Genomic DNA, 17,926 nt, shown 5'->3' on the forward strand with positions numbered 1-17,926 from the left:
ACATAACTCTGCTCTCTGCTCTGTGGAATCCACAAGTGATAAAATATTGCTCGTCAAGTATCCAAGATGTGATGCTATTTCTTGAATTCATACTGCCACTGAATTAATTAGACTGGAATGGAGCAATTCAGTCAATTGTTAGCATATAAATTCACTGTGGAATAAGCTTATAATGTCACTTAAAGAATTTTTTTTAAAAGTACTTTTTTTTTTTTTTTTAAGCCAAATTTGAGGAACTAAATGCAGGGGGAAATGGGTAGGAAATTACCCATTTTAAAAGTAATTTGCATCTTAAGGAAACAGAGAAAGGCAGTGGGCAGGTCTCTTAAATAAGATTATTATTTTCTCTTAAATAAGATTATTACTTGAGTGAAACAGTACCTCTTTTTTTAAGATGGCCACTGCTCTCTAAAATTTAGGATTAAAACATTTTCCTTAATGCTGAAAATCATTATCATGTGTCATGATCTAGAACATTGTAAAAGGCCATTAGCACAACTCAAAAAAGAACTAGTAGAAAATCAGACTACTAGAAATATTTTAGAGGCCATATGTACTATAACAATCAACCTATTAATTGTCTGGTTCGAACAATCCAAATGTTTTTATCAAAGTGGTTATCTTATAAGAAATCAGTATGTTTTACTGACATTAAGAAAAAAAGTAATAAATGTTTCTTTTAAGTAATAAGGAATACAGTTTCGTGTTTTATTTGGCAATTTTTTTTTCCATTTTACCTATTGGATTGTTTTTAACACAAGTGTATCATTTTCCAGTCTTTCCAACTGGACTGAGCTTGTTTTTTTTTGGTTTTTTTTAATGCAAAATTCATTTGTGCATCCCAAATCACTGTTACACGCACTTTGTGTTTCATCTGTCAGACAAATGTTTTCTCAAGGCTATTTTCATGGACTATTTTCATTTTTTTATTTCTAGCAGCTGCATTTGTGCTGCTCGGTGGAGACCTCCAAATATCCATCGGTGGAACCTCCCAATGTATCTCGGCGGGACCGCCAAATTTAGCCATGGAAAGGGCTTTTAACCCTTTAAGTGCGGCGGAAACAAGATGCACAGCTACATGGTCGTGTTTCACGACAGGAAAAAAAAAAACAAAAAAAAAAACCTTTCCATGGCTACACATTTGTCCTGGTGGCTGGCGGGGACGCCGACATTGGAAAGCGAGCGAGCCCTGCGCTCCCTGGAGAAAAATCCAGCGCCAAGCGTGTCTCCCACCACGGCCTCGCAGCGCAGCCCTGAGCGCTGGGCTCCGTTTGCAGCTGCCCAGGGCTGGGTGCGGGTTCCGTGTGCGGGGACAGGAGCAGAGACACAGGCGTACCTGGCTGGCGGTGCAGTTGGACAGGCACGTCCTGTTATCGGCGGCCAGGTAGAAGTTGGTGGGGCAGGCGCACGAGTGCAGCTTGCCGGGGGCCAGCAGGCACAGGTGGCTGCAGCCACCGTTGTTCAGCGAGCACACGTGTCTGGACACTGCGGACAGAAGAGGGGAGGTGGATCAGAGCCTCCTATCTCAGCACACACTGCGGGCTGTCTGCTTGCTGGGGGAACGAAATCGTGCTCCGTGTGGTGTCTTTACAACGCCATGCCTCAGCTCAAAAACCCGCAGAGGCAAACTCTTCCTTTTGCCTTTAAGTTTTCTCTGTTGTATGCAAAAATGAATTATTACCATGGCTGGAAGTTCAATACTGAGAGGAAGAAAAAGGTTCTATTTCTTTTATTTTTTTTAATATAATGAGAGAAAAGATTAGCTTATCTAGGTCAATTGCCAAACAGCATTCAGTTACAATTCAAATACAGTGATATCAGCAGATAAGACACAATCATACCACTCACATTCTCTGGCATTCCCTCAGTCCAGCAGTATTCTTCTGCAATATTAACACTTCTCAAAGAACAGGTTAAAAGTTTTCATAACACACTGCTCCCCTCTTAAAAATAGTAACTTGTACTTTAATGCAACTGAACAATTCTGTTCTTTCAGTCAGTATTTGTGTTAATTTTTAAGCATATAAATTATTTCACTACTGAAAATGTTTTGTTAGATGCATTTTGTTAAATTCCGAATGTGCTTAAAACATTAATCACAGATTCATGTTTAAAAATGATAATTTGAGAACTTCCACAATATGAAACAGAACAGAAACAATCATTGCAGATAAATGAGCATGCAGTACTTCAGCACGTGGCTACTCAGTTAAATACATCAATGAGCTGCTTGGAAAGCAGAGACAGAATAATTACCATCGGGCTGCCTGTAGGAGTGATACACCTGGATGTCTGTGATGGGGTGCCAGGAGTTGATCAGGGACAGCCTGTCTGAGCCAGAGGTTTTGTGGGCACGGCTGAGGGATTTGGTTTTCCCATCCGTCCAGTAGATGTAGTCTTCAAATAATGTCAGTGCAATCACCCCTGGGATGTCTTGATTAGGGACTGGAAGGGAAGATGCTCAGGTTAATGTTCACCCTTGGGAAACTGCCAGCTAAAATATTCCCCACTGCACGGGCTGACAGAGCAACTGCTATGGAATTCCTGAGAATAATTATGGTGACAACACACCAGCACCAGAGGGTCTTTTATTACTTAATTACCAGCTACAGTGAAGGTGGATGGAGCACAAGCCCTGCTTGCTTAGAATTCGTTGGCCCAGTCAGTGTTAAGGAAAAGAGAATTTAAGTTAAAAAAAAAACAACCTCCAGATTTTAAACTAAAGACATTTCAAACTTTAAAGTAATAAGCAACAAATATAACTTTCCCTACTCCTTGCATAAGAAATATAAATTGGCTCTTTTAATAGAATGAGAGTTATTAGAAAACATCCAGAACATAACATATACATCTCCTGATGTTCTGTGTTTAATACCCTTTCATTCAATTAATAGCGTTTTATTTCATCAAAATATATTGACAAGATAGATAGGAAAAATTAAAAAGAATTGGCATTAAAACATTCATTGCAGTAAGATGGATTATTGATACTTTCTAGCATCACCAACCACACAATATAAAAAAATAAACGGTGATGATGATAGTCCATATCTACACTACCACAAAATTATGAGCCAACAACATTTGGAAAAGGATGGAAGGACAAAAGGGAGAAAAAGCTTTTGGAGCTTCATTTCCCTGTAGTACACTCCTTAATCCTGAAGTGTTTGTTCTTGGTAAACAGTAACTGCATGCCACTTTTTTTTCACCCTCTATCAATAGTAGTTATCATAAATGTCACAGGAGAAGATCTGACCACAATAATTGATCTATAAATGACAGTTTTTTGTTACTGAATCACTCTAATTACTGAAAAGGCAGATCACAGCAGCTGACTATCATGTATAACCAGCACATCTTTAACTCCTTTACCTCAGTTCCTGCATCTTTTTACCTGGAAAGTGCTGACATAGAGTTGGCAAATCTCAAATTCCTGTTGGAAAATTTCATAGCTGACTGAGATCTGATGACTGATACTGAGTATATGGAACAACAACTTAGAAAATTCAATTTTCTGTCCAATAGTCCTCCCAGAACTGAACTCCACTGCAGGGCACATTGCCCTCTGGTCAAGGAGACCTTGCTGCTTAGGCATGAAATTATTTTCCCTTCTTATATGTCTCCATGAACCACATCTATCACACTGAAATAACAATGTGATATTTTTGAAAGAGCTTCAGAGCATTTCCAAGAATTCAAAGTCCAAAGAAATCTCAATTTGGGTGCTCATTACAGAGGCAAATTTGCCACAGTTCCATGCATGGTACAGTGCAAGGAAAGCTGTTATAATTTCTGTGATTTGTAGAGTCCCATTGTGCAATGAGAAATACAAACCAGGCTGACAGGAGAAGCAGGATGGCACATCAGAAACTGCTGCCCTGAATGAGGCCCCGAAGCTTTCCATAAAATTATTTTATTTTTTCTTCCATTCTGAGACAATATTGATTCATATAAATTATGACCTTTGCTTCTACTTTTGATATCAAAGATGTCAAAGGTCCCACTCCAGTCTCTCTAAAGACAAAAAATGTCCCATTTTATCTGTTTTCTTTTTTTCTAATCAAAGTTAAAATTAAAATCAGAATAAAAGGGCATATAAAAGCCTTAACAAACATGAAGAGATTTACATAGAAGATATTATTTTGATTTAATCATCTTTATTATTCCCCGCCAATGAAAAATACACCAAATAGTCATCCTTATTTTGGATATCCAGGAAGCAAACCCCCTATCCTAAGCATAGATATATGAATAAATGCTTACTATTTGTTTTTGTGGCTGTTTGTGGGTGGCCAGACAATTTATCCTGCCTTCATTGGACTAGACATACATCAGAATCCAGATTAAACTTTATATTCATGAGCTAAAGAAGATTCAGGAGATTACCACACACTGCCTGAATTGTCTCATCACACTGCATTAACAGGGAAGCCAAGTTAAGAGTGTGGCACAAAATATTAAATATTACAGTTAGAACACTACATACAAGAAAACTGGTCATTGACTCAATACAATTCTCTTTTATTTTAAAAAACAACAAATTCTGCAAGCACCAGGTTTAAAAGCTTAACTCTTTCAAACTTCTTAAAAATAAATCTACCTTATCAGCAACAATGCAACAAGTATTAGACTACTGTGTTTCCTATTATCATCATTTATAAGTATAATGTTGAAACTTTCAATGGTTTAACACTCACAGATTCAGGTTGCAGTTTTTCCTGTCAGTATTTTTATTTCTGAGCAATTCTGTAATTTTAATAGGCTTCTGCATTAGCTTTTCATTAGGTCACAATCAACACAAACTTGCACCATTTAAAGCTGTAAAAGCTACATGTATTCTATTGTGAAATGTAGAAAAAGTTATTAAAAAATCAATTAAGAAAGCAATGAATAGTACAAATATATGCAAACGAAAATCTACTTGAAGTAAAACAGAATATAAGTACAGAATCACTGGACAAATATTTCTTAAAAAAATTCTAGACTAACTATAAAAATATAAAATTCTTAAAAAAGAAGAAATAATAATAATTACATAACAAAAAAACCCTTATAAAATTACTTCTGAGCTGACCATAAAACTCAATATATTTTCTTGTAGAAGATAAACCTGTAAAGCCTGAGAGAGTTTTCTGAAAACAGGCATTGAATGGCAACCAATTCTGACTTAATTTACTCTTTAAGGAATAGTTCTATCATAGCTGAATACAATTTTTCTTCACTTTTTAGTATGTTATAAGCAAGGAAACATCAGGACTGTTGACAGGTAAGAGGTTATAGAATTTACAGCTCCCATCAACTGTGAATGACCAAACAAAAATGGACAGAAAAAATGAAGTCATTTTTACATCTGATTATGTGGTGGAGCAGTAAAATACTCTCTCATGCTCTTTGTTCTTTGCCTTTGAGGACATCAGTGTTTCACGCTTTCCAAAATTTCAGGCAGTGAATACTGGTTTTTTTATAAATGTATGGAGTGGTAGAAACACCCACTTCCTTTTTTCTACTCTTTCCTTGAACTCCAAAAAAGCTTTACCTGATCAATCTCGTCATAAATGACATACAGTAATTAAGTGTTGCAATACTAATTATTAACCCTACAGCAAACTCTGTGGTGTGAATCACAGTTTTAAACAGGAAAGGAAGACTCATTGCTCCTCTTTCTTTGGCAATCACTGCAAAATTAGACAATTTTTGTGAAAATTTAAAGGCAGGTTAGTCCTCACAAAGCACCTCTGTTTCCTCTGCATCATCTATTTGAAAACATTTTATCACATTGCCAACCCATTAGTAAGAAAGGAATATATTCAGTTAAAGTTAAACAATTTGTGATTCTTTTCTCCACCACAGCCTCATCCTCCCAGAGCTGGGCAAGTTCCTTGCAATTCCTCCCCTTCTAACACACTTGCTGCCAGCTCTGATTCTCTAGTGGTGTTTCATTTTATCCATAAATCATGGATTTTCTGACACTGAATGCTAATCCCAAACCGGGCTTGACCAAGGAAAGAAAGGGGCAGATGAAAAAAGGGGCAAAAAAGAGGAGGCAGAAAGGAGAAGGAGTGCAAATGCCTTTCAGAAAGCTGCAGAAAATAGGAAGGAAAAACACAAGCAGGTAATAAAAGGGGAAAAATGAGGAGGCTTGCAACAGATCAGAAGTGGTGGGAAATAAAAATTATTAGATACTTGAAGACAAATAAAAATGACAATATATAACATAATAAAGGAAGATAAAGTGCTGCATGAACTTAAGAGAAGAGCCACAGGAGGGAACATGATTATGTAGACACATGAGAAACATGACAGACTTAAAATATCTCTGTGTCTCTCTCCTGCACTTTGTATGAATTTTGATCTAAGAATACAAATTCATAGTCTGTAAGTCATATTTGTGATACAAATGTTTACTTTTCTCTGAAAAGTGAACTCTGCTTCCCTTATATTTTCTGAGCACATTTACTTAAGCATAAAAAAATGTTCATTTGATTTCAGGAATGAAAATCATTCCATCTAGGATTCCTGAGCTACAAAACCTGCTTATGGAGAAGCCATACAGAAGTGAAGCCCAGCTCCCTTGGCTCTTATTGAAACACAAGCTTTTCCAAAAGTAAAAGTAAATACAGTAACACGAATAATAATAAAAAAGGTCTCACTGGCGAGTGGTAAAACCAATGTACCAAGAAAAAGTGTCCTTTAAAGGACAAATGTTGACTCCTTCTAAGAGGGAAAAAAAAAAAAAAACAAAACCAAAACCAAACCAAACCAAAACAAACAAACAAAAAAAAAAAACCCCAAACCAAACCAAACCAAAAAAACCCAAACAAACAAACAAACAAACAAACAAAAAAAAAAAAAAGAAAAAATCAAACAAAATTATCAGTGCCCTATCATGTCCAGAAGACAGTTAATCACTTCCAAGACAGGAAAAGATGTGTCCCTTCCCTTTCCAAAAACAAGGGACTGCAAACTTGCCTTGCCCTTCTGCAAAATCTACAAAAACAGAAGGGGTGAAAGATTCCTGTTAGGCTTTTCCCAAACCTTCACCCAGCTAGAGTTTCTGTTTAAGAATTTTGCACTCAAACACAGAAAATTTACATGGGTGACACATGGGTGACCAAACCTGAAAAAACAGCTTACACTATTTTGAATTCCACTCTCTGAAACTTGATTTTCTGAACTGCAATAAAACAGAAATAAAAAGCCTACTGACATCTTGATCTAAATGGAACCAGTGATAATCTCCTAGGAAAAATTACAAACCCTTCAAAGACAAATTGCATCAAGGAAGAACAACACTTAATGAGAAAATAGCAATTAAACCTACAAAACCAAATAAACTTGGAGGTTGCTGATCTCTTCTGCAGCAATTACTGGCTCCCACTGCCCACTCTCCAAGTGAACTCCCTTGTATCTGTTTCTGTCTCACTTTACATTCAGCTTGGTGCCTCTCTGAGACACAGTCAATACTTTCTTATTCCTTATACTACTTACTCCTCATGCTTGCTCCCTTTGATAAGAATTTGAAGTGCTTAGTCCATAAAATTAATAATGAATAATGACAATAAGGTTATCTCTATTAAGCTTGTGACAAAGTATGTAGTTTTGACAGATATAATTAAATTTAAGTAGATTACATTAAAATATTTTAAATTTTAAAGATGAGATATTTTATAACCATTATTATTTTTATGAAATTGACACTTTGTTTAAAAACCTAAACCTGTCAAACTCAATGAACAGAAAAAAAATATTCATGGACTATATAGATTAAGTCCAGCAATTGAAGACACGTTTCATGTTAAAAAAATAAATTAAAAATACAGTTTTAGGATGCTATTACCCATATCTTTAATAACATGTCCATGAATAAATATTTCTTTCTGCAAAAGTAATATATACATCACACATCATATTAGGTTAAGTATGGAAGATAAAAGTCCTAGCATTCAGTGGGGGATTATTTTGCCAGTATAAAAATGTAACAGAAAAAATGAAAACTGAGAAAATTTCAGTACAACAAACTCACACAAAACTTGTTATACATCCCCAAACTGCTGCCACTAAAGAAGCAGGAAATTTAGATTTAAATCTAAACACCTTAAGGAACTAATATATTTGAGATATTAAAGCTCACTATTAGATATAACAACACCATGAGAAGAGATGCACACATTTTTCAAAATCTGCCTGTAAAACCAGTTGACCAAAACTAGGAATGAAATATTTTATTGTCTCGCTTTAAAATGTTTTATTGCCTTTTTAAATTCACAGTGAGCAGTTGTTTATATGTCAGTTGCTCCATGGCAGTACAGAGAAGTAATTAAATTATTCTCAAATATATACAAGTCACTATTTGAGTAGAACAATTCAGTGTTCTAGTGAGTTTCAAAGGTTTTAAAATTATTTTTCAGATTTGCAGAGACCCTTTACCTGGCTGCTAGCCCCTCACCTGTCTTGCTGCTGGTTTTGATGTCCATTCCCAGCAACTTTTAAGCTATTCCTTCTTTTATCATTCCCCCTCCTGCCACCATCCAACTGTAAGGGCATAAACTACTGGGCCACTTTGGTTTTTCTCATTTATCTTCTGAAACCATGGGAGCTGTTCAACAGTGCAATGATCAAACCCCTCCCCTTTCCCATTGTGTTGGTATGAACAGGGAAAAAACAGAAAATCTGAGGTTTATGTTCTCTGTCGTGATTGCCCCCTGACAGGAACAACTGCATGGCTCATCCCTTAACATTTGTGATGGCAGCTCATGGAGAAGTTTAAAGTATAGTGAACTATTTCCAGAAGTTTATAATCTAATCTAATTTGAGCACATTTCACATAAACCAACCTGATGGCAACCTTCATAAACTAGGTTCCATGGACTGGAGACTGGAGAACCTTAGAGTAATGTAACTGTGTGAACTGCCTTTAATACTGGTGAATCTGAACAATTTTTCCTGAATATTACCCTTTAAAAGAGAAGGAACACAATAAAATGAAGTAATCAGATTTAGGAAGACATATGGATTGGAGAATTTTATGGGAACAATTATGAAAAGTGAATCCAGAAGTCAGTAATGCAGAGGAAGAAATTATCAGTTTGTGCTGTCAGATGTGACTACAATGAGTAATTCTATAGACTCCTCCAAAGCTGGGAAAAAAACTATTGTCATATCAGAACTACTTCTCATCTGCTCTGAGAAACAAACCTTCTTTTCAAACTTCTCTAGTTTTTGAGGCATGAAAACTTCCAGTATAAATCTGGAAGGAATTGATTTCTATAATCTTTTGGATCATTTCTACATTCAGACAATTTTGTGAATAATTGTAAACTCTGGTGGCAGAGTCCAAAATTAGACACAAATACTTATTTTCTACCTACAAACTCCTTACAATAAGCAACTTTTGAAATTACAGGCACTAAAAAAATCAGTTATTGTAATCTCCAAACCCTTTGTACTTGTTACTTCAAAACTTGCATATATACTCTCCAATTCTGAGAATTACAAACATTCAGGCAGAACCTGTCGCAAGAGCAGAGTGTTTTTTCAAACCGAGTTACTCCAGGAAAGTTATTCTCTGTCAACTACATTACAGCTAAAGAAGTAATTTAATAATAATAATTCAGTTAAAGTACAACACTTTTCCATTGCTTAATTTCCATGCTCCTGTCAGATGAAGGAATGAATGCCCAACTTTTTGTTTTTACAGTATAAATCATCAACTTGACACAGTTTAAGGCATAATCTCAGAGATGTTTCTGTAATTCCTAAATTGGACTGTGAGGTTTCCATTTTATAATTTCATTACACTGAAATTTTCATCTTCAAAGGGAAATGGGGCAATGCAGGCACCTCTGGGATTTAGGAGCTCCGAAGCTTGGGAAAACCTGCATGGAGCAACCAGATACCCAGGGAACTGTGAAGTCTGCATCTCCTCTGGGCAGTGGGAACAAAAAGCAGCTAAGTCTGACAAATTCTTAAATTTTTTATTTTTTTTTTGAAAGCTCACATAAGTAAACCAGCTTAGTGCTTAGCCAGATTAGTGCTTCAATACTTGCTTAATCATTTACAGTGTATAACATTTGTGAATACTGCAGTGCTGAATTGGCTAAGCTCTAAAGACAGTTTATATAACCAAGCATTAAACTTCAAACAGCTCAGCAAGGTCACCGCTGCCCCCAGTGCCAAGAAGAGCTCCCAAATACTCTAAGATTTCTGGCCTAGTTAGCATGTTTTCAAAATTCTTACTAGGACTCTCTTGGCAATTGTAATAAACCACTGCTCTGTTGAAATGCAGAGGAACTTTAAGAGAGAAAAGCAGCAGATGTTCTTCTCAAAAAGCTTTAAGGTTTATAAGAAACAAAAAAAAAAAATTAAAAGCCCATACTTGTTGAAAAAATGTTAACACCAAGATCTAAATGTATGTAAACTCTCATTGTATGTAATAAATATTCCTTGGTTTAACAGACAGTGTGTCAATAATTAGCCTAAGCTTGTGTTTATCCTAAATTATCTGATGTGGAGCACAGAATACTGCACACTGTCTCATACCATCCTTTAATGGTATGATATCCACTGATTCTGATGAGTTACTTACTTGCTTACTTGGTTTTGAAATCTCCATGGCATTTTCTGACATATTTTGTAATAGACAATTTAAGACCCAAAAATCATATTCTCAGAAAAAAAAACCCTCAGAGCAAGCCAGCCTTATCCTCAGAATTCACAGAAACAGGTGAGAAAATGCTTAGTTTGCCATTAATAGCACTTCAGAATGCATCACTCACAGAATTCCCGTTCAAACTTTTTCCTTTCCTCCATGAGAATGTATTTTGTGGTCCCTGTATCTGTGCCTTTATCCATCTCCATTTGAAAACACAAAGGATAAGAGAAAACTCAACCATCTCCCCCTTAGTTAACTTTGACAATAAAAAATGTCCAAAATGACAAAGGAAAACAGACCATGAAATCCATGTGAAAAACATGCCTTCAAGAAACACAGTTATCACAAGAGATAAAACATAATCTTTCTCATTTAAGTGCTTATCAGCATGGATTACTGACATCAGAAAGCCAAGGGGGATCACAGTTCAAAACACTGAACTTCCCTGAGTTTCCTCTATTAAAACAATTATTTTACAATGGCTAAATTTCATCTACCAAAATATTTATAGTCTTGTGCTGAATCACAATGAAATTAAAATTTTATTAGGTTGGTTGTTCCAGGAAAAAGCAGGGAGAAAGGGAAAAGACTCTGACTAAAGGCATATTGATCATTATGTGTGAACGCTGCAAAACTCTCCAAGATGCCCTTGGAACACCCATGGGGTTGTTTCATCTGTTTTAGATCCCAAGAATTCTATCTTTGTTTTGTTAAATCCACAGAAACTTTTCTACAACTTCATTTTGATTTGATAATGATGTTTTGAGTGAAACTCCTGACAACAGAAAGTAACAAGTGGCATTAGGTGTGGGCAGGCAGGAAAGGATCCAGACAACAGTCACAAAAATGATTCAAGGCTTGGGAAGTTGCCATGAGAGCAAAAGCTGAGAGAACTGGGTTTGTTCACTCTGGAGAAAAGCAGAGAAACCTCATCACCACATTCCAGCCTTTAAAGAGGGCTGCAAAGAAAAGGAGACTCCCTTTTTACATGGAAAAGGCGAGGGGTGATGGGAACAGGTTACTCTTGGGAAAACTCTGACTGGAGACAAGAGGAAAAATTCTCACAATGAGAACAGTGAGCCATTGGAATATCTTCCCAAGAAAATGGCAGACTGGACACTTCTAAGATACAGCTGGGCATGGTTGTGGGTCATCTAGACCATGCTATTCCCAGAAAAGGTTGGACTAGGTGATTCATGAGGCCTTTTCCAATCTCAATGACAACTGGCTAAGGAGCAAATCTTGCTTTCACATCATTTAAATCCCTCAGGATCTTTCTCCCAAAGCTCACTTCTTATGGCTTGAATATTTCTACACCATCTGGACTTCAAAGAGAAATGTCCTCAGAAGCAGCACAATACCAGCTTTACATAAAGTCACTATTGCTTTTAGAGCTTGCCTCAGATACTTCACTGGCACCAAATTTGCTGTGGCATTGTGACAAATTTTCGTTCTTCTCCAGGATCAGGCATCCTCAGGAGAAGACATTAACTCTGCAGATATAAAGCAGTTGAAACTGATTTTCCCCAATTGTGCAGGAGAGCCCCACAGGCTGGAGACCAAGGCAATGGACACTGAAGATGCTCTGATTTTACTTTTGCAGCTATCTCCTGAATTTAGCGAGAGGAGGACACTTTTGGGGAAATAAAAATTCTGAAACTCAGGCTAAAAGACTGTGAAAGGTTTGACCACTGCAAGTCAGTTTAGGGCTAAGAGAGACACGTGGGCTATTATTTACTTCTTTCCTTTGAAAGATCCAGAAGGAAGAGTAAGAGGATAATTTTATGAGAATGAAAATAACAGGATAGCAGCACAGGGAAAGGCATCAAGAGGAGTAGGAGCTTTGCTTCCCCCGTCAGAAGAACAGAGAATCAGCAGGAATCCAGCTCAGGGCTATGTCTGAGTGAGTGCTGAGTAGGTGAGCAGGTTACCACTGACCGGCATTCGTCCCAAAAAAACCCATGGACATGATGCTGAGATTAATGGGAATGTTTACAGCTCTCATAGCTACTGCTAGAGTGTCCCCAATCCACCATCTCAAACAACTGCCATTGAATTATTCATGATGTATTTACAACCTACAAGTCATGAATACACGGGCTAGAAAATTTGTTGTTTTGAATTTCCTTTTTTTTTTTTTTTTCCCTTTTCTATTTCATAGTAAAGCTTTGATCTGAAAACAAAGTAGTTATTTCATCAATTGTGGTTTGGAGAAGAGAAGACCTGCAGGCACCCAGTCGTGATAAAAGCCTAAAAAAGACCAAATCCATGAGGTTTTTCCAGCAGTGCAGCAGTGCTGAGGTTTGGATAAACCTTGAGGAAGGAGCTCAGGTAAAAATTTCATCCCAAATAAAACCCCAACAAAAACTTAGTAGACTGATACTATTTAATATATTTGAATTAAAATGAAATATCTTTAATTATACTATTTGGAATATGAGAACTATTCATCATAGAATAGTTTTGTTTTTTTTAATACTTCATAAATAAAAGACACAAGCTTTTTAATTATCTGTCAAGTGAGAAGCAAAACACAGGGAAAAAGATTAGTTCATTGCATAAGTATTTCAAAAGTTATTATTTCACCTATCTACCAGGAAAGCCCCAAATAACATTTGAAATACTGATCTCATGCTGAGTAGACTAATGGCTTTTCCAGGCTTTCTTAGGTGGGAGAAAAGTCTGATTTTAGCCCTATTCTGACACATGGCACAGAGGATCTATCCCTTCTACTTTTATCAGCAAGTTTCACTCGCTTTGTAACTTAATCAAGAACATGTCTATATAAGCCAGAGTATAAAATTGACAGGGCTGCCTCAGATTGCTGAGTCTGTTCCTAGAGCTTCTTTTTCTATTTGACATTTTTCCCTCAAACACATAATTTGTGGGAAACTGTGTGTTTGTGCACGTTTAAAAACTATTCATATCCATAACAGAGAATAAAAGTGAAAAGCAGATTTTAAGATATTGATAAAATGAAAAAAATCGTCTTGAAAAAAGGCTTTAAAGGGCAGTTTTTACACAACTATACTTAACATGGAAAGCATGGAAAAGAAGAAAAACAACAACTGAAGTGTCAACTGACCTTTATGTCTGTGGGATCCATCCATGTCAGAAAACTCAATGTGATTTTCATCAGCCCAGTACAGCCTGTGGTTGACGTAGTCTATGGTGAGAGCCATGGGTCTGGATATCTGTGTTTCTATCACCACAGTTTGCCTGGAGCCATCCATCCCAACACGGCCAATGTGTGGGGACTCACAGCAATCGATCCAGTACAAGAATCTGCAACACCAAACACAGCAGCTGGAACACATCAGTAATGGACCAGAGAAGCTGTGGCTGCCCCTGCATCCCTAGAAATGTCCAAGACCAGGCTGGATGGGGCTTTGAACAACCTGGGATGGTGAATGGCATCCCTGCCCATCTTGGGGGTTTGCAACTGGATGATTTTTAGGTCTCTTCTAAATCAAACCATTCTATGACTCAATGCTTAATTTATTTAGTCAGTCTCAAGAGTCAATCAGTAATTACTCTACAATATTTCCACCTTCCAGATAAATCTGCATTTTTCTAGACCTGTCTATAAATAGGTGTGCTGAATGTAAAGGGTTTGAATAGGAATCCTCATGCCAGGTGTGATTTTATTAAATTGATTATGGACTAGTAAAATGTGCATTTAAATGGTTTAGTCTTGATGCCTTAGAATTTGAAGCACCACCCAAACTGGCCTTTGTGAATCTCACATCCTCCATAAATGGTATTAGTACTAAATTTATCAGAAATATGGTATTACATATACTTTTTTTTAATGCATATTACAAAATTTTTTTTGCTGTTAACAGCCACATGAATTGCTTCAAGAAGTACTAGTTCCAAAACATCAAAACAATTTCTCACACAGAGGGTTTAAAAATGAGTGAAACACTGAGAAAGACTGTCAAAAAGCTGTGCAGCAATTTTCCCCTTAACATGCTATTCCACCACAATGCAGAGCATGCTTGCCATAAAGAAAGAAAAATCCCATTATTTAGTACATGGATGCTTGTGGCTGCTGTTGTGTGCCATTACTCAGAAACTGAAGACAGATCTTTCCAGCTGGGAAGTTGATTCTGCTCTACAGGCTTTGGACAGGCTCTCCAAAACCCAGATGCAGCTCATATTCTTAATAAGCACCTGGAACAGAATTTGTGTGCAGGAGGAGATGGTGGCCCTAAGAACAGTTACAGGTATCCTACAACACACAGGTGCAAGATGCTGGCACCAAGCCTGCTCCACACAAGCAGCAGAGAGGGAACTTTCCCCACTCTGCCCAACAGAAAATGTTTACTTTGGAAACAAACTGCATGGCATCAGCAGGATAATTCACTAAGCATTTGTCATTTGTGAGGAAAAAACCCCAAGATACAAGTAACACCATTTCAAATTATAACTCTGAATTGGAGGTTTTTTTCCAGTAAAATTCTGTATTAAAATAAATGAACAAAGGCTTATGTTTATCAATAAAGATATAAAAACAGCTTTGCAAAGCTGTCTATACACACCAAGAGAAAACCCAGTAAGTTCATTATGTCTACTTATTTATATGTCTAAACCTTCTTGAAAGCCTGGGACTCTGTACTAACTTTGTAGAGTGATATTTGCACACTCAGAGATGCCCAGGAAACCACAGAAAGATCCCATGTATTCATGTCGTGAAGGCATTGAACAAAGGTCTGCATCCTCCTTCCCAAATTTTACAGGGAAGAAAGGGTATAGTTACAAGAAAATTAAATTGTAGTTCTAAGAAATAGTTGAAAATAGCTTTTATCTTGAAACTAGTAAACTAGATAGGCTATATTTTTATGCTAGGAAAAACACTGCTTTTCTTTGTTTAGATAGACTCCAGACCAACACAACAACTTTCTCCTATCACTGAATATTAGATTAAAAAAAAAAACCAAACAAAACAACAAACAACTAAGTATTTTTTTCTATCCATTTTTTTAAAATAAAAAATATTTTAATATCAAATCAGGATTAAATAGGAAGTACTGAAAACTGGCTGCTTCATACCCAGCTTGAGGATCTAAGGACAGATCTCTGGGAAACTTCACTCTCTTGCTCACAAGGACAGTTGGGTACAAGCCATTGAGTTTAGACACCTCAATAATTCTCTTTTCAGTATCAGACCAATAGAGATTCTTCCCAATCCAATCGACAGCCAGGGCATTGGGAACAGCTGTATTATGAATTACCTGGAAAAGTAAAAATTGCATCAATTATTCATCTAAATAACTGGGAAAAGAAACAACAATTCTAGAGCTACTGGTACCAGGATATTGGGACACTGGATACAGTGACATACAGCATGTGAAAAATGGGTATTATTCACTGCTAAACACTGGCACCTCTCAGGTAATGACACTTCTTAAGTAGCTATGACAATGTGACACTTTTTTCCTAGTAAGGGACAATGGAGCATACCATGATATTGTAAAGAGAAAATTACCAACTCCAGCTTCTCTGTATTATGCATGAACATTTAAAAACTTTTGATCATTTTTCTTTTTAAGCTTCTAGTTTTCTCCTAATGTAAAAAGAAAAAAAAACCCAAAAAACCCCAAACAACAACAACAACAAACCCAAAAACACACACACACATAAAAAAAACCCCAAAACCCACAAAAACACGAGGGAAAAAAAAAAAAAAAAAAAAAAAAAAAAAAAAAAAAAAAAAAACAAGAAAAAAAATCAAACCAAACCAGCCTTTCCCCCCTTGACTATTCTATTTTTGTTCCACAGAGCAGAATGGAGATGAGGCTGCTCTCCCCACAGTGTGCCCTTGAGCACATCTGCTTCTCATCTCCCTGTTTCTCTCAGCAGTCTCCACCAGCATATCCTTCATTTTAATGTCACAGTGGTGCCATATGTCATCGTGACAGAGAGACCATGAGAGCACTCAGAGAGCTGCTGGCTGGAAAGTAAATACTCTGCTCTTATTTCCAACATTCATGCCACAGAAGAATGGGGAACTTCCCAAGAATTAGTTAAATTTCAAAAGGACTACATCGTTAAGAGACAAAAGCAATTTAGTCACCTACTGGAAAGCCTACAGACTACTGACAGGGATGTTTTATTTTCAGGGTTTTTGATGGCTTGGATAATTCTGGAACTTGAACAAATTCCTGTAGATATATGTGATTACAGATCTCATGATGGCATGACTCAGTCCGGCTTGTCTGGGAGTACTTCATGTCAAGTGTTCAGTAATATTTGAATATTCACAATCATTTGAGTCCAATTTCTTCTAGCCTTGAAAATTCTATCTTGACCTATTCTATTCCTGATTAAGTCCTGATTAGGTCTCTGCAACTAGAACTTCAAAAAAAACCTCCCACAAATCAGAAAGCAATACTTGAAAATTTATGAGATTTCTTAAGCACTAATAATGGGTTTATTACTGTGGTGTACATTCTAATTTACTGTTATCTTTATCACTAACAGCATGTGCACCAGAGTATAAACTTTATGTATAAACCTGTATTATGTATAACTGAATGTGCTAGTTTTAAATTTATTTACCATCTGAAGACATGGAAAAGCCTTTAAGATAAGAAGGGCTATGTTGAGATGCTTTAAATCAATTTTATAGTTATGAATATGTAAAAGCACCTTCTTGGGTTGTTACATAATTTAGCACTTTATAAAATCTTTTTTAAAAGTTAAATTCCAGGATACTCTGGTTTTTTAATGGGAATAGGATGTTTTCTTTTCCAACATCTTCACACTACCAGTTTATAAATGTGTAATTGCAGCAACTGCTGCACCAGCACAAGGGACATTTCATGCAGAAATGGATAACTCTGAAAATTTAGATAGTGGTTTAGTGGTCTAAACACTACACTAGAGCATCAACCAAAATAATGAGTCTCTCTTTCTGTTGACTTTTCCTTGGGAGAGTCACTTCACCATGTCCCAGTCACTGAGATCACCAGCGTGGCACTTAATGGGCACAGTCCAGCTTTCTGCTGCATTTTCCACTAACATTTGAATCTAAACTCTCCATAAAACACTGATGTGCTAACATCTGAACATGTCCATGTGAAAAAGCTGTCGTTTCAATTCTGTAAATATCTCCTCCATGAGCAGAGGCAGAAGAAAAATGAGATGCCATCAGGCTTCCCAGAGCTGGTGTGCTGAAGAAATGCCATCTCCTGCAAGGGGAATCCGAGGCAATACATCAAATAGCATCACTTACACTGAGAGCAGATCTATTTATAACAAAGAGTAACA

At 36.7% G+C, this 17,926-nt stretch overlaps 1 protein-coding gene across 1 annotated transcript in view; it reads right to left on the reverse strand.

Moving 5' to 3' along the window:
* LRP1B (LDL receptor related protein 1B) overlaps positions 1–17,926 on the reverse strand; it is a 368,685-nt gene that overhangs the window by 78,850 nt on the left and 271,909 nt on the right. Inside the window, exons 58-61 of the mRNA XM_088168291.1 lie at positions 15,707–15,888; positions 13,737–13,936; positions 2,257–2,445; positions 1,337–1,485 (exon numbers count right to left, since the gene is read on the reverse strand). Coding sequence (XP_088024417.1) covers positions 1,337–1,485; positions 2,257–2,445; positions 13,737–13,936; positions 15,707–15,888 — 720 coding nt within the window. The remainder of the gene's footprint in view (positions 1–1,336; positions 1,486–2,256; positions 2,446–13,736; positions 13,937–15,706; positions 15,889–17,926) is intronic.

Source organism: Sturnus vulgaris, chromosome 7 (genome assembly GCF_052056855.1).
Source record: "Sturnus vulgaris isolate bStuVul1 chromosome 7, bStuVul1.hap1, whole genome shotgun sequence".
NCBI classification, from domain to species: domain Eukaryota; kingdom Metazoa; phylum Chordata; class Aves; order Passeriformes; family Sturnidae; genus Sturnus; species Sturnus vulgaris.